Source organism: Camelus dromedarius, chromosome Y (genome assembly GCF_036321535.1).
Source record: "Camelus dromedarius isolate mCamDro1 chromosome Y, mCamDro1.pat, whole genome shotgun sequence".
NCBI lineage: Eukaryota > Metazoa > Chordata > Mammalia > Artiodactyla > Camelidae > Camelus > Camelus dromedarius.
Window position 1 is genome coordinate 17,164,855 of NC_087473.1, and position 16,903 is coordinate 17,181,757.

The 16,903-nt window shown below is 46.5% G+C and overlaps 1 protein-coding gene across 4 annotated transcripts in view; it reads left to right on the forward strand.

The window, feature by feature from the left end:
• The window catches only part of LOC135320456 (neuroligin-4, X-linked), a 303,270-nt gene that overhangs the window by 55,262 nt on the left and 231,105 nt on the right, over positions 1–16,903 (forward strand). For all 4 annotated transcript variants that reach the window (XM_064483594.1, XM_064483595.1, XM_064483597.1 and 1 more), the window contains one exon: positions 15,314–16,108. In XM_064483594.1, the coding sequence (XP_064339664.1) occupies positions 15,637–16,108 (472 nt within the window). In that variant the 5' untranslated portion in view covers positions 15,314–15,636. The remainder of the gene's footprint in view (positions 1–15,313; positions 16,109–16,903) is intronic.

The following is a 16,903-nucleotide window of genomic DNA, read 5'->3' on the forward strand; positions in this document are numbered from 1 at the left end:
CCCTATTTTTTTTTTTTTTTTTACTTCTTTTAAAACTCTAAGCTCAGTTGAACGTCTGTTAGACCATAGATTTCCATCCTTTGTGGCAAAGTACTGTCTTTTCCGTCTACTCCCCAGGAAATAGAAGATGTTGATTTTGGAAGGAATTTCATGCAGGAGGGCAGGACCCAGGGGCTTCAGGATGGGTGGAGAGAGGACTGAGTGTCCAGGCTGGAAAAGGAGGGGATTACGCACGGCAACTGGGCTCCCACTGGCCCCTCCCTCCCTCCAACATGGAAGCCACTAGACTTGTAGAGAGGGACCGGAGGCTCCTGTGTACAGGGAGACTGAACACGAGCACTGAATTCCACAAACAGCATTTGAAAGCCATTTGCATCAGTTAGTTTTTTTCACTGCACAGAAGTCCACCTGCTGAGGGCCACTGCCGACTGGACACAGAGCTTATTCTTAAAGGAGAAAAGAGAGCTTTCCATCCTCAATATTCTCAGATCGCCTCCCATAAGAGAGTCTTAAAAAACAAACAATTTAGAAATGTTATCTGGAGGAAACAACAGAGCACTTACTAGAACCATGAAAGAAAAGAAAAAAAACCCAACTCAAATTTGTGGGAGATATGCTAAAATAATCATCCTTTTAAAAAGTGAAAAATACTATGAAAAAGGAACTTAATAGCCATGTTTTTTAAACAATTGGATCAGAACATAAATAGGAGGAAATTTCCTACGGAGAAAACCTGGTGAGAGACAGATGGTGGTGGGGGGAGGGGAAGAACTAACCTTAAGTCTCAATCTAGGAATTCATCGTCCACACAGTAGTTTCAGCAAAGGATGATGTGAAATACAAGAAGCATGAAAGACTCATAAATAATTTTAATTTCTTCCCTTCGTTTGAAGCTCTCAGCTTCCAGACGTAAGTGGCACATTGGATGGCCAGCATCTGAAAGAAACGAAAGTCACTCCCCTAAGCACACGGCTGTGAAGTTTCACGACAGAGCTGCGTGGAGAAGATTCTAAGGGCTTGGGACCCTCAGGGCGGTTGGAAGGGCAAATTTAAAATAAGAGAAAAGGCTCAAATAATCAAGACTTAGAATACCACGGGGGTGGGGGGGCGGCCTTCATCATCTTTCCCAAAGATTCAAAGGCAAAGAAAAACTTTTAAAATTGTGAATGAAACTGATTTCCAACCTAGAACCCCATCCTGAACCAAAGTATCCACGTAAGGTCAGAATCCAGAGCTTTTAAACTCATGCACGGTCTCCAAAGATGTATTTATTTTTCAATTGTGCTAAATGCTGTATTTTATTATTTTATTTTATTTAAATTTCTTATAATTGAAGGACCATCAGTTACCATGTGTCTGTCTCTGGTGTGCACCACAGTGTCCCAGCCATGCATAGATACATATATTCATTTTCATATTTGTCTCAGTAAAGGGCATTACAAGATATTGAGCATAGTTCCCTGTGCTCTGCAGCAAAGGTGTATTTTTCAGGCTTGCTTTCTGCGAGAGCTGTGCGGTGGTGTGTTCCTATAAGTGGCACAATACGTGATGAGGGGGAAGGCGTCGCTTCCAGGAAAAGAAGGGACTGAACAGAAGAGAGGCAGAGGAGCTGGGTCCCCGAGGAATTCTGGGAGGAGGCTGGGACGGGAAGGATGCTGGAGGGAGAGAGCAAGGGAAAAAAAAAATTAAGCGCAAAGGAAATGAAGTGTTTGGCCCCATGGGCATCATCCTGGAGATGAGCTTTAGTTCTGGGGGAGGAGGGTATAGCTCAGTGGTACAGCCCATGCTTAAAATCCACGAGGTCCTGGGTTCAGTCCCCAGCACCTCCATTAAAATAAAGAAAAATAAATAAACCTAATTACCTACCCCCCCCCAAAAAAAACTTGAAAAAAAAAAAAAGAGTGAGCACTGTGTGTGAAGGGTACAGCTCAGTGGTAGAGTGTGTACTTAGCATGCACAAGGTCCTGGGTTCAATCCCCAGTACCTCCACTGAAATAAAAAAAGACAAACCTAATTACCCCCTCCAAAAAACTTGAAAATAAATGAATAAAAGTTTTTAAAAAGAGTGATCATTAATTGCACGGGTCCCATAACGTTTGTATTGGAAAATGATATAAGCAAAATAGTGTGGTAACGACACTGGGGAGATTCGGAGGGAAGCGGTAAATAGCATGGCTTGTCTCTAGATAAGAGCTAAAAATGATTTATCCAGAAAAAGTAGCAAAAAATAAATACTTTTTAGAACTATGATGGAGCCTATTTTGAGAAGCAAAGCTGAGGCACCTGGAAATGTCTGTGTCCTGAGGCATGGTCCCGGCAGGGTGGGGGCGTGCACGTTGGGGCAGGAATTTAATACAATTAAGTAATCCATGTTGTTTAGCTTTTAAGACTCCGTGTGAGTCTTCTTTTGTTGAAATGGATTTTTCTGTAAAAGGAAAAAAAAAAAAAAAGATGGGTTCCCAGATCTGACGGCGTGTGCACGTGACGACGTGCGGCCGACTTGCCCGCCCGTTGGAGGCACCTGGGGGGTTTAATCAGGAGCAGCAGTTGTGCCTCATTCGCCCCGCGATTCAGGCTGCCTTGGTCTGGAGAGCGGCCTGGGCAGGGCTGTTTTTCAGTTCTCCCCCAGGACTCCGACACCCAGCGGACTTTCTGAACCTCGGGTCTGCAGGAACACAGATTCCTGCTTATTTTAAAACGGCATCCAGCGTCCCCGTCACCTTGGTAAGGAGCTTTTCCTTTAAAAGATAAAAACGAGGATGTGCTCTGAGCAAACCTCATCACTCAGCTGTTTTCTTAAAGTTCCTCTCTTACCTGAGATGTTCTTTGTACAAAGGCAGTCATGGCGTAAAAAAATGACCTCCTGTGTCTCTCAAAGAGCTTTCCGTTTTCTGGTTTCTGTTGTCGTTTGTTGGTTTGAGACCGAAGTCACTGAATGTTCTGGCTGTGCGGTCCTTTGTCCAACCTCCGGGAAGCCCACTGGGCACGTTCAGCGGTGGCCCCTTCTGATCTCATTGTCCCACATTCCCCAGTTCCTGCAACCGCATGTGAAGTTGACTTTAAGTATGATTTTCCCCGTTGGCACTTCCTGGCGGCACTCTTAAGTGGAGGAGTTCTGTGCATTCTGCAGGGCTCCTTCCGTGCGGTCCTCGGACTCAAGGGCCCGGGACATCATTACCGGCCTCTCGAGGTTTCGCCAGGGGCCAAGGATTCTTGTGTTGACGCCAAGTTTTCTTTCACCGTAGTCTTGCCTTTCTCAAGCTTCTGCGGGGAGGAAGGCTGAGCCTGTCTCAACAGTAAATTACGGAGTGGTTCTCAACAGGGAGCTTCCTCTTTTGCAGCCAGTGGAGGCTGCGTGTCTCCTGTACATTTTGTACCCAGTAAACATCAGATTGGGTGTGATTAGACGGGAAGCCAGAGTGTGTATTTCTGAAGACTTGCTTTCATCCTCTGCAAAGCACACTCATTAGCTGGCGTGCAGGGCTGGCTTTACGACACGATCTGATCCTTGGGTCTCTCCCTCAAATGATTGATGTCGCTGAAACTCACTCCTGTTTTTCCCCTGTGTTCTGTCCTGCCTCGAGGTCCTTTCCTACGTCTGCAAAACCAGCCCGTTTCCAGGAGAAAGGGCTCCTCTCACGACACGTGTTCTGATTTGTCTTTACTTTTTTTTTTAAAAGTGTCGACTTCCTTATGCTGCTCTTGGAACAGCCTCAAAGCGAATGCCTTTCCGATGTTCTTTAGCGTGTTTTTAAAAGCTCCTTAATTTGTGAAATAAAATTAAACATCACAACGGGCCTCCGTGGAAGGAGGCTTCTAATTTTAATCTAGTCCGCAAAAGTCTCGGGGAAGCTGCCACAGGCAGCCCCACCACCGACACACCTGAAGTTTATTTGTGAAGACACATTGAAGACAGTTACCTGGGCTGCCCCGAGTTAGGTGTGTTTTTCTAATGACGTGATTGATTCAAGGGACATGCTGAACAGAGGCAAACTGTTTTCCACAGGGTTGTTTTAAACCCTCTTTGACGCCGTCAGCCTGCGGTGTTCCCATATTTGAAGCTGGAATAGGAACTCTGCCTTCCAGTGGCACCCACCTCCGCAACCCCCTCCCCAGTCGGTACATTTCCACTAAGGGGAATTTGCCAGATGACAATTTCACATCAAGATTTTATATAAGCGTGTATCACGTCCTCTCACTGACGCCGTCAGGGGTGAGCCGGTGGAAAGGAACATGCAGTTCTAACAAACAGATTTGTTAGAGCGTAATTAAACGTGGGGGAAATAGAACCGCCATGGCAGACGATTTAATTGGATTTAATTGGCTTCCGAGCGATAGGCCAGGATGAAAGAATGGCTCTTAATAGGAGGCCCGGAAATAGCCAAGGAACGCAGGAATCGCAGAAAAACCGGGTGGCATCTGATTGCTGTGGTAGGAAAGAAAAGATCAGCGTTTTTATATCCTTCTCTGTCCAGGAGGAGAGAAGGACTGGGAGACAGAAAACTTCACTCCTGTGTATTTGAGGGAAGCAAGAGGGAGTTTCGAGACGCAGAAGGCAGGTTGTACAGGTGATGGGTCAGAAGAGACAACCTTGACTGTTTAGGGTTTCGGGGGTTTGGCATTTGTTCGGAAACGCGCTGGAGCTTGGGTCTCACTGAGCCTCTCTTCATCCTTTGTCTTAGACAAGGAGCGTGGAGACCGGGCAGGGACAGGAGTGGCGAGACGGTGGGGTTAGGCAAGCCTCCGTCCAGTCTGTTCGTGCCTGCCATTCTCTGTGGCTTTCACCAGCAGACACTCTGTCCGGGTGCAGAGCATCCGACGGCGACTTAACTAACGTTCCTCCTCCCGACTTGGCCTCCCTCCGTCCCTTTGCGGTGCTTCAAGTGGAAATTCACATCCCATCTGTGATTAGAAAGACACGGCAGCGTTCACTGTTCCTCTCTGTTCAAGTCTGACGTTTTAAATTTAAGTGGCTTTGGTTCCGAGAGAGAAGGACCATGTCTTGGCTGGAATCATTCCAGAGGTTGGTGGGGGGGGGGGGGGTGCCCTGGCCCTGGAGTTTATCCCTACGCACATGCACATGCACGTGGTGTAGACAGGCTTAATTCCTGGCTTCGGTGTTCCCATTAGTCACGTGTGGTGGGCATACATTTGGCCGCTAGAGAAGCCACGCTGGGCTGATGGCAGTTTCCCCCAAAGGTGAGTGGGGAGGGATGTCCAGGGAGACTTGCCAGACCTGGGGGGAAATGACCGGGGCAAAGTAAGACCTCCCCAGGATGGAGGCGCCTGAGTGTCAGTCATTCGCACGGAGCGCTTATCGCCGAGGGCAGGTCTCCCAAAGAGAGGACAGAAGAGCCCGAAAAGCTTTGTTACAACATAGTGAAATACGTTGTCTTTGTTCACTCGGCCCCGTGCACCACATCCACCAGCAGGAAGCCTATATAAGCCTTAAATTATCTCTATAACTTTTGCTCAATCCAACAGGTCAGGGCAGGTGGAGATGCTGGTGGGGTCAATACTTTGGCAATAAAAGGGATCTTAACCACACATACTTGGTGTGTGTGTGTGTTACACCTACATTCATAACTGAAGCAAACACTACATTTCAGTGCACAAAACAAACGCGCGATTTCTCTTGTTTCTTCCAGTTTATAAACCCGTGGTTCCCATTCCAGGGCACCTGGGTGGGAGTCCGGATCGCGGACCCTGGGTCGAGAAACCCTGCATTTGGAACTGGGTGGAGGAAAGGATTTTAACATTTATTTCCTCTGGCTTTTCTTTTTAAAACCTGGGGGGTGTAGTTGGGAATTTTGCCAGAGGTGGGGGATGGGAGAGTGATTCGTTTCCAGCAGAGCGGGTGGTGTGTGAGAACCTTGGTGTGTGTGTGTCCAAAAAAAAAAAAAAAAAAAAAGTGAGGACTCTGGTAGGTTAGAATCTCCCTGCCACTTTTGTTTAAAAAATGTGAACGTGTCAGGAACAATTAGTGTTCAATGTTATTTACGGTGTTTGCATTTCTCTTAAATGAATTTTAGTTGGTTACAATGGTTGCAAGACTTCGGACGTAGATTGACATGAAGGTGCCTTTGAGTCTTGTCTTAACCCTGACTCCGTCTCTTGACTCCAAGCGTCTTTTTCTTCCTTCTTTCATGAGCCTTACCTTCCCCTGCACCTCTTTTCTTGCTGCCTCTTCTCCGTTCCCACGCCAACGTGAGACACCAAGGTGTTCATGCGTGTGTTCCACATCTTGGAAGACCCGGGCAAGTCCTGGAGACGGAAGGTCTCAACTCAAGGTAATGTCCGATCCGAAGATGGGAAGCCTCTCTGGAGGGTCTCAGCCCCTGCGAAAGAGACAGTTTTCACATGTTACATGTTCCTGTTTGAGGAGCGCAGAGGAGAGGTTCTGGGGAATTGGGTGGAGATGGTGGCGGCCAAGTCTGAAGGCAGTTCCTGCCTTTTCCGGGTGCGTGGACGCAGTCCTGCTCAGCGAGTCCAATGTGGAGGAAAAGGATCATTGAGTCACCCGGAGGCCTGCCACGCATAGGCACATCCCTCCCCGCTTCAAGCGCGTCTACACCGTCAGACACACAGGAGGAAAGAGCTGGGACTGCCCGAGCGACTGTCGCCCTGAAAATAGACGTTTCACACACACAGCATCTTCCCTCTGAGTTGGAACAGCCTTCCCTGCAGGATGAAGTGTCCTTTAGGCAAACAGGATACACACTTCAGGGAGAACGTGGGGCACTGCAGCTGGGGCTGTGTGAAGCGGGGCCGGTCCTTGAGTCACCGGCGGTGTCCCCAGAAATGTCTTGAGCACACTCTCCATCTGGGGACATTGTCCAGTTCATCAGGACAGGCCGTGAACAGCCGTTTCAACGCCGCTTCCTCAAGACCCACAGAGATGCACTTAATCATCATCCTTCACGATGGTGCTTGACTCTCACCTCTCCTTTGGGCGAACTCGGCTCTTCTTGTGCACGTTAACCCCCAGAGTGTCCGAGTGTTTGGCCGTCGATCTGCAGACCCACCCTCAGACTGGGGGAGGTCCCGCCACCTCTAACGTACTCACTCCAGGTCAAACCGTGGTGTTTAGCAATGGACCTCCTCCTGTTTGACTCAAGGTGGTAGTTCTTGGCGGGAGAACTCACTCAACTTCCTCTGTCTTAAAATATGTCCTTTTGGGATCAGGATTATTCCTACGTAAGTTTTCCAGCTCTGGGAAAGCCTTTGATAGTGACGAGTGATAAGGCTGCCTGGCACCGGGGGTTCCTTCCTTTACTTTCAGATGAATCGTCAGAACTGGATCTGAACCCTTTTAAAAAACACTTAGGTTTTGTTGAAATTGGCTGAAACTGGTAAGATGCCAAAGCCGTGAACACTTTGTATTTCTGTGTCATAGAGCAAACCCAAGACACGTTCTGTTTATTATGAAATCACGGGGGCTGGGTCCTGATCCAGTTGGGAATATGAATGCAGTTGCTGCTGGGGTCCCCACAGGCGGTGAGCTAAGGACGGCGTGGTGAAACCCGACCTTGGCGTTTCTCTGCCTTTCTTGTCCCAGGGTCCTTCAGGCTTCCTTCTGCGCCTTGTCTCTTCCTTTTAATTGAATGACTCTTTGCTGAGCTCCCTGTCTTTCCCAAGTCTTAATCATCTCTGATCCCTGCCCTTAGATTGCTCAGAGTCTCGCGGTGAATTTGAACGTGGAGGCATTCACTCTGACATCATGTGCGTTCCTCCCGGTGCCGTATTTCCCTGTAAATCTTGGTCGGCTTGCGTTCACCGTCTTGAATTTCACTGCTTAACTCCTCCGGGGCTGCCTTACAGAACCTCCCTGGCCCAGCTCTCTCTAGATCTCTCATGTTTTAAACGCCTCTCTTGGACATTTCCATCCCAAGTTCCATCCTGCGTGAGCCCCAGGTCGGTCCCGCAGTCCCACCAGAGGAAGGGATGGGCACAAACGGAGCCCGCACTTGCTTGATTATAGTAATTTAAATAGAAGCTTTCTCTCTTCGAGTGTCATGCATGCTCTATTCAGATGGGAGCTGGATTGGTGTATCTTCTTGTTTCTCAAAGTGGCCCTCACAGCGGAAGCGCTGAGTAGGGCTTCAGTAAGGAGTTGTAATTAGCTGTCATTTCTTTGGGGAACACTTCTTGCTGTAAATTTTTAGGTACATGTTTATACAGCCACACGTATGCCTATGTGTGTTTACAGACGTATAAACCTTTCTGTGTATACATTCACGCAAACGTGTACAGCCCCACGCGTCTACCCGCAATGATGTTCGTGAGTTGCATCCTATACTGTGCGCATCTGATAGTGAAGGGTAGGGAGGCATCGATGGTTCACACCCTTCACTGTGGTTGCCTGTGTCGTTAAAGTTACAGCCAGGGTTTAAATCTAGGAGCCCACGTCCGGAAGGCGTGCTCCTAACCACCGCCCCACGCTGCCTCCCAGATACGTACACTGAGTACAGGGAATTCATGAATATTGGGGAGAAGAGAAGGAATACTCGTTCCGAGTCTTGGTGTAGGATTGAGTTGAATGAACATCTGGTGACAGTCTTATCTTGCTAATAGACGTTCTGTGGTGCTGAGAAATGCATTTTTTAAGAAGAGGGCTGGAAGCCTGTTTCATCTGCTTCTGATACCGCAAGTCTGGCCGCGTCCCTTGGTGTCGGTGTCGTGGCTTCCCGCTTCCCTGGACAACCGGCCGTTCCACCCGCTTCTGTGTTTCATGCACCCTCAGTTTTGAGGGTAACAACCTGTGGTTCCAGAGGATCCTTCTGCTGAAGGCAGCTGAAGAGGTCACTTCATCTGCACCTTCGTGGTGCGGACCAAGGAGTGGACGCTCTGGGCGCTAAGTGATGTGCCGAAGGTCGCCTGGCTAATTGGTGACCGAGGGAGCAGTGCTCATAGGTGACGAGACTCTGTTTTAGCGATGCTGTGGGCAAGTGCTGCTTTTTATGGATGGCGCGGGCGGATGGTCCACTGCGTAGGCTTGTGATGGAACCTTGGCGTTTATCATTTTTCCTTCACTTTTGAAATTCAAAGCATTTTAATTTAGAATTTAAGATAGTTTTTTTTTTTACTTAAAAGTTCTTTTTTTATTGAAGTATCTTTGGTTTAAATGTGTTAATTTCTGGTGTACAGCGTTGTGGCTCAGTTATACACAGACATACATTCCTTTTCATATTCTTTTTCAATATAGACAAGATATTGAATATAGTTCCCTGTGCTCTACAGTAGGCCCTTGCTGTTTATTTATTCTGTATATTTATATAGTTCGTATCTGCAAATCCCAAACTCCGAATTTATCCCTCCACCCCCTCCTACCGTTTCCCTCTGGTAACAACAAGTTTGTTTCTGTGTCTGTGAGTCTGTTTCTGTTTTGTAAATAAGTTCATTTTGTCTCATTTTTTTAGGTTCCACATATTAGTGATGTCATATAGTGTTTTTCTTCCTCTTTCTGGCTGGCTTCACTTAGTATGACAACGAATTAGTTGTGGTATATATACACACATACATACACACATACAGTGGAAAACTACGCAGCCATAAGAAAGAATAAAACAAAACCACTTGCAGCAACATGGATGGACCTGGAGATTGTCATTTCAACTTGGCTATATTTTTAAAGTGCTTGGGAAGATAAAATTGTGGAAGACAACCTATGCAGACAAGCATCTCTTGACTAAAATTGGCACTGTAAGGTAATCATCTTCAGAAAACATTCACTATATGGATAAACATCTAAATACATATATAGGTATATAAATTAAGCAAATACACCTACTGCTGGACTATGAAACAACATTACCAATATCTTTGTACATCCATGTGAGTGACTATGGGATAGTAGTTCTCGATCCAAGAACTTGGTTTTAACAATGCCCTCGCTACTTTTATATTTGAGCACCAGTGCAGCGCTAAGCACTGGATTGTTTGGTTTTATGTAGTCTTACGCAAGTAGCATCACACCCTATGTATTCTTCTGTGACTGGCTTTTGATTTGGGGGATTTATCCATTTTAGCTCGTATCTGGTGTTTTATTCATTTTTCACGGGTATGTAATGTTCTGTTTTACTAGCCAACACTTCACCTCTTAGTGGACGTCTGGGTTATTCCAATTATTTTGCGATTAAGACCATGGCTGCAAATGGAAATTTCTGTGCATGTCTCCTGACACGAATATTCAAGAAGGTCTGTAGGAAAGATAAAGACTATATATATATATATTGTGTGTGTGGGCACACTGAAGTCTTTTGCATGTCAACTTTCCTACAGAACACACATTTTTTTCTCCCGTGAGGTGCCCCTAATTCTCACCAGCGTGGCATGGGAACTCTTCCACATCCTTGCTTGACACTTTCTGCCATCGGTCTTCAGTATTTTCGCTGACCCCTTGTGATCTCTCCTCTGTTTCACTGATAACCGGTGAGGTCACGTCTCTTGTCCCTGTGTGAAGACCCCCGGCAGATTTGAGGACTTAACTGTATGTGGGATCTTGGAAGGGGAGCCACCAAAGATGGCTTTGAATCTAGCCCCAATAATTAGATAAATGATGCTCACCCGTGGTTGAGATATTGAACAGACATATGGATGGAGGTGGTTTGAGGAGCTCAGAAATGAGATTTTTCAGAGCGTCACAAGACGTCTTGAAGATGTGGCAGCGTGACCGTGATGATCTGTGGCTGAGTTTGCTGAGAGAGGTCCGCACAAACCCTGGAGGTATTTGCAAGTCGTTTGATGTAGATTTGGAGATCACATTTGGTAACAGTTTACTTAGACACAGAAAATCCAGCATTTAATGAGCTTTTTCATACATGCCAATCCTTGTGCTTGCTTTGGATCTGCACGTGATGAAAAAGGTGAAAAGCACCACTCTCGGGGTTACTTTTCTTTTTCCTGAATGGCATTGTTTATGAGAATTCACTACATTATTGTGTTTTCTTAAAGCATAGAGGGTATCATTTACCCACTACATTAAGTACTGTGCTCAGAAATGACTCAAGTGTTCACAGACATTTAGCCTGTGATGGCTCACAATCTCTGTTATTTTTTAGTTCATAAAACTACTTTTTACTTATTTATTCACTCTCCCCTGTTTCTTTGTACTTTCTTGCGAAAGATCCCTTTCGTTTTGTTTTTTTTCCCCCCCAGGGGATACTTTCATGAGCGTGTAATCTCCTATGAGCAGAAACTGTGTCTTCTCCAACCATGTCCCCATATCCTAGAATAGTGATCTTTGTGACCTGTGACAAAGTTTTTTTAATTGAAGTATAGCTGATTTACAGTGTTGCGTTAGTTTTTGCTGTACAGCAAAATGATTCAGGTATATATACACATATTCAGATATAGATACTATTTTTCAGATTCTTTTCCATTATAGGTTATTGCAAGATATTGTTTACAGTTCCCTGTACTATATTACTATAGGACTTTATCTATTTTATATCTAGTAGTGTGGATCTGCTTATCCCATACTCTTAATTTATCCCTCCCCCTACTTCCCTTTTGGTAACCATAAGTTTGTTTTCTATGTCTGTGAGTCTGTAACTGCTTTGTAAATAAGTTCATTTTTTATTATTTTTTTAGATTCCACATATAAGTGATATTATGTAAGATTTATCTTTCTCTGTCTGACTTAGTTCACTCAGTATGACCATCTCCAAGTCCATCCATGTTGCTGCAAATGGCATGGTCTTACTCTTTTTTATGGCTGAGTAGTATTCCATTGTATAAGTATACCACATCTTCTTTATCCTGTCAACTGTCAATGGACATTTAGGTTGTTTCCATGACTTGGCTATTGTAACTAGTGCTGCTATGAACATTGGGGTGCAGGTGTCTTTTTGAATTAGGGTTTTGTCCAGATATATGGCCAGGAGTGGGACTGCTGGATTATGTGGTAGCTCTCATTTTAGCTTTTTAAGAAACCTTCACAGTTTTCCATAATAGCTGCACCAAACTGCATTCCCACCGGCAGTGTAGGAGGGCTCCCTTTTCTCCACAGCCTCTCCAGCATTTGTCATTTGTGGATTTTTGAATGACGGCCATTCTGACTGGTGTGAGGTGATACCTCATGGTAGTTTTGATTTGCATTTCTCTGATAATGAGCAATGTTGAGCATCCTTTCATGTGCCTATTGGCCATCTGGATGCACCTATGACTAAGGGGACAGACAGGCTTTACTTCTCTGGCCAATGTAGGGTCCAAGAATGACTGTCTTGCAGGGAATCATTCTAAGATACCCAGTCAAGGTATAAATCAAGTTGAAATGGCACTCTGAGATATTACTATTAGTATAACTTCTGCAGAAAAAAAAAACATGCTATGAAGTCCTTCCTAAGTCCCCAATTGTGTGTATTCAATGAATTCCCTTTTCAGTATCTCCTTTTTATTTGGGGAAAAAATTTAAAATACATATATTCATATTATGGAAAAATATATAACATATACCTATATGTATAATGTATCATATATATTACATATCTACATACTATGTGTAGATATAACAGCATTTCACTCCTTGTGAAATCTTTTTCAGTATGTGAAGTTTACCTTGAAGCTCTTTTATCTTTTTGTCCCACATTTATTGGTTGGTTAAATTTACCGTGATTTTTAAATGACGATGATGATGTGTGTTTAATAGGTTTATTTCAAAAATCTTGATTGCTTGTAGAGCTAAAACCTTTAAAGTTGCCAAATATGGGACACACACATCCACTATATTCACACACACAAATACATATTTAATGCCTCTGATCGTAGTTTTCAAATGGACCTACTGACGGTTCATTGTTTATATGGCCGCCATATTCCCGTATTTGAAGATTTAGACCAGTGTTTCTTTCCTTGAGATGATTTTGCCCCCAAGAGTCATTTAGCAGTGTCTGGAGACATTGTTACAACCGAGACGGGGGATGCTACTGGCCACTAGTGGGTAGAGCCCACGGTGATGCTAACCGCCCTACAGGGTTCAGCACGGCCCCACCACAGAGAACTGTGTGTCCCCAGTGTCAACAGTGCTGACTGTGACAAACCATGATGGAAGGTGGTTGTATTCCATTTGTGCAAACTGCCAAATTCCAAAAATGGAAATAATTCAGATGGCCCAGAAGGTATGATTCTTTTGAATGCCTAACCTGAACATAGCGAGTGCCCAGCTGACCTCCTCCTCTTAGGTCCAGCTGCTTCCTGCTCTCTCTCTGGCCCTCAGAACCTTGTGGACAGGTCGGTTTAGACAGAGAGAGTTGATCATACACCTGGAGCATGAAGTCTGGGTGTGACCCCACTTGCTCAGTCGTAACGCACAGGGGACAGGCAGGAGCTCTCATCCCTGTGGAGCTGGAGAAAGGATGCTGTGGGCCAGATGTCCCCAAGAAGTTGACACTGTCGAGTCCTGGGACAGATTCATTCTACCTTTATGGGACTCTTCATTCCGGGGACTGTGTGATGCCTTGGGTGGACGAACTCAGGGAATCCCCAAAGAGAAACTCATCAGTGAAGAGGGGAGGCTCAAAGAATTTAAATGCCCTGCACCATGCCTGCTCGATGCCGGTGCGGGGCTGACTTCAGTGCATTTTTGTCTCTGTTCCCTGGGGGTCTTGTGAGCAGGTCTGTGTTCAAAATCCCAGCATCGCGCATGTGTTGAGTAGGCATTTGCTCCGCCCTACCCCTTCTCATATTGCCTCACTCCTGACTCTCCACAGCCCCATGAAGATGGCATGATGGGGCATTGATTGAAAGCCCAGGGAGGTCACCTCGGTCCCCTCAGCCCACAGATGGAGCGCTGAGGGACCGAGGTTCGTGAGAATCAGAGATCACTGGCATCTCCTCTTACCATGAGGAAGGCTTGAGAAGGGCTTTCAGGAAAACGGAGGATTGCAAACGTGTCATCACCTCGTTTGTGTTCTTGTCTCGTCTGTAAGTTATCCAGGAATTGGATCGCGGCGTGGCGGGAATCCAAATGTTGTCTACAGTCGAATTCAAAGAAAGAAGCAAAACATAAATGAGCCGTGGGGTGTGATGCTAATTTCTACTTTCAATGCTCCCATCCAGATTTTCAGTGCATTTTCATTCCGCTCTGGTGAACGTGGCCCAGAATGTCAGGGATTTCGGAAATTTCCCCAGAGACATTATACCTCAAGAGAGCCAGCTTAGATAGGTTTCATTTAAGAAAAAAATTATCTGAATGACTTAGTCTGCTCAATTGTTGACTTAAATGAAGTGCATGATCATATTCAGGTCCAGCAATGCTGTGAATAACCCACAGTGTCCTTACAGACACATTGGTCTAATTTGGGTGAGGTTGAAGAATGCTGTATTTAAACGTATAGTCCTTGCAACACCGCATGCCGTATTTTCTATCCCCGGTGCATTATCTGCAATGCTCTGCACTCTTGCAGGGCGTTCTGTAATGCCATGCGAGCAGCGGTTGGTCTAGGTGGAACTGTCATATGATCCACCCTGAGACACATCGAGGGGGTCGCTCCTTGGAAGGTGACTCCTCCCAGACTCAACAGGGAGATCCCTGAAATGGACCATTTGCTTCTCAAATAGGGCTGCAGGGTTTACCCTGCAAGGCATGCAGTGCTTTACGTGGAAATCAGGATAGCTGTAGCCACACTTTTTAAATGATGAATGATGTCTTGATGTGACAAGCACTACGGCACGTACTTGAAATGCACCATCTTGTTCCGTTTTCCTCACAAGGAAGCTGAGATTCAGGGTGATGGTGGATGTAGCCCACCGATGACGTGTGCTGTTGAGTAGCCCAAAGAGGATTAGTGTCCAGCATCTACACCCTTTCCCTTAGGTGATGCTCCCTTTGTGTTAGCTGATCAGTTTGGTCTGAATGCACAGTTCCCTTTTCCCCGTCTTGGACAACTTTTTGAGGTCCACTCTTATCACCTTGAGGGGACACGACAGTTTTCTTAAACATCCGAGAAACAGTGTTTTGGGAGTCCCTTTTCACTGATGGGCTCATCTTGAAACATAATGAGATTGGGAGATGTCGGTAGTTAACCGTGTAATGAGTATAACTTTGGGCGACTGGTGTGTTTGTTCACCAAAGACTTGCGTGTTTCCCAAATCCTGGCCTTGTCCCAGGGGCTGGGGCTCACACCTGGGGCTCACTGCACAACGTGAGCCAAGTGACGGTCTTGCCAGACTCTGCTGCTTAGAGATGCTGTTCCTCAGTGAATCAGAATTTCCTTGCGTGATGTTGACCGTTGCACGGAAGACCCAGCAGACGCTGAAAGTGGCCAGTGTCTTGACCTCATTATCCTTCTCTGCTTTTTCTTTCTCCCATTAGGCTGACCGCTCTGCCTTGGCGTTTTTGTGAGGAACTGTTGCCTTCGGGAGGTGTTGGATGGTCCCTGCTTCCTCGGAGCCTGGCCCTCGCTGGGATTCAGATCCAGGACTGAAGGAGGGTGGCTGTCTGGCCATGGGCTGCCGAGAAAACCTCCGGGCTTGCTCTTAACCTTGGGCTCTGTCTATGACCCATCACCCATCGGAGGGGCTTCCTAACCAGCCCTTCGCATCTCTTGGGTCTTGCTGCCCGCAAAGCCCGCTCTCTCCCGGCCTCGCCTGCTCGGAGCTGTACCCCACGGACGCCTGCGGATGTGTGGCTGAACCATGTCGAGACCCAGCGGACTGTTATGGCTCCCACTGTTCTTCACCCCGGTCTGCGCCATGTGGAACGCCAACGTCCTCCTGTGCATAACCGCCCTCGCCGTCAAGTTGACACTCACCGGCAGCCAGGCCCAGTACCCCGTGGTCAACACCAACTACGGCAAAATCCGGGGCTTAAGAACACCATTGCCCAATGAGATTTTGGGTCCCGTGGAGCAGTACTTGGGGGTCCCCTACGCCTCACCGCCCACTGGAGAAAGGCGGTTCCAGCCCCCGGAGCCCCCGTCCTCGTGGACCGGCGTTCGGAACGCCACCCAGTTTGCGGCGGTGTGCCCCCAGCACCTGGACGAGCGGTCTCTGTTGCACGACATGCTGCCCATCTGGTTCACTGCCAATCTGGATACTTTAATGACCTACGTGCAAGACCAGAACGAGGACTGCCTGTACTTGAACATCTACGTGCCCACGGAGGACGGTAAGTACCCGACCTGAACAGCAGGCACCTCGCTCCCACTCGGTGCCGGAGCCATTGGCCAGGAGGGTTTTATAAAGTCCCGTGCATGGGATTTTCTGGAACCCATTTTCCCCCACCACGTTCTGAATGTTGCTATTTCCATAACTTGTCATTTGTTCCACTCAAACATTCACACAGCGTCTAGTAGGTGGACAACACCGTCACAAACGACTTGATTCTTGCCCTGGGCTCCCTCTCTAGCCTTGCTGCAGTGTTTATTTGCAGGTGATCACAAGCGGAAGCGGAGAGTGGTACACGTTATATCCTGAATCGTCTGTAAAGGAAGGAATCTAGACAGAATAATAGAATTAAGAGCACGATCATGGTCAACTGGGCAAACTGAAAATTATGTAAGGAGTGGTTCCTTGTGCTTTGACAGCTTTAGATGTTAGCACCCCCGTTTTTTGAGTCTTAAAAAGGAACCGCTGATACTTTTAAATACACAAGTAAGGGATGTTGCATAAAACGATTGGACTTTCTTGTTTAGAATCCACGTTGTTGACATAAATGCGGACTTTATTTCCTTCCGATAGTCGCTGCCATCAAACGGCAAATGTGTATCATTGGGGATTCTAGCTCTGCTGGAAGACAATGTGCTTGTCTGAACAGAACGCCCCCCTTTTCTTGGTGATATCATAGCAGTGAAAAAATCTGTAAACAAACAAACAAACAAACAAACAAAACCACCCTGTTCCGTGTATTGACTCAGTGCAGGGCTAGTAAAACTTGGCTCCCTCCTTGTTGATGTAGAGGTCA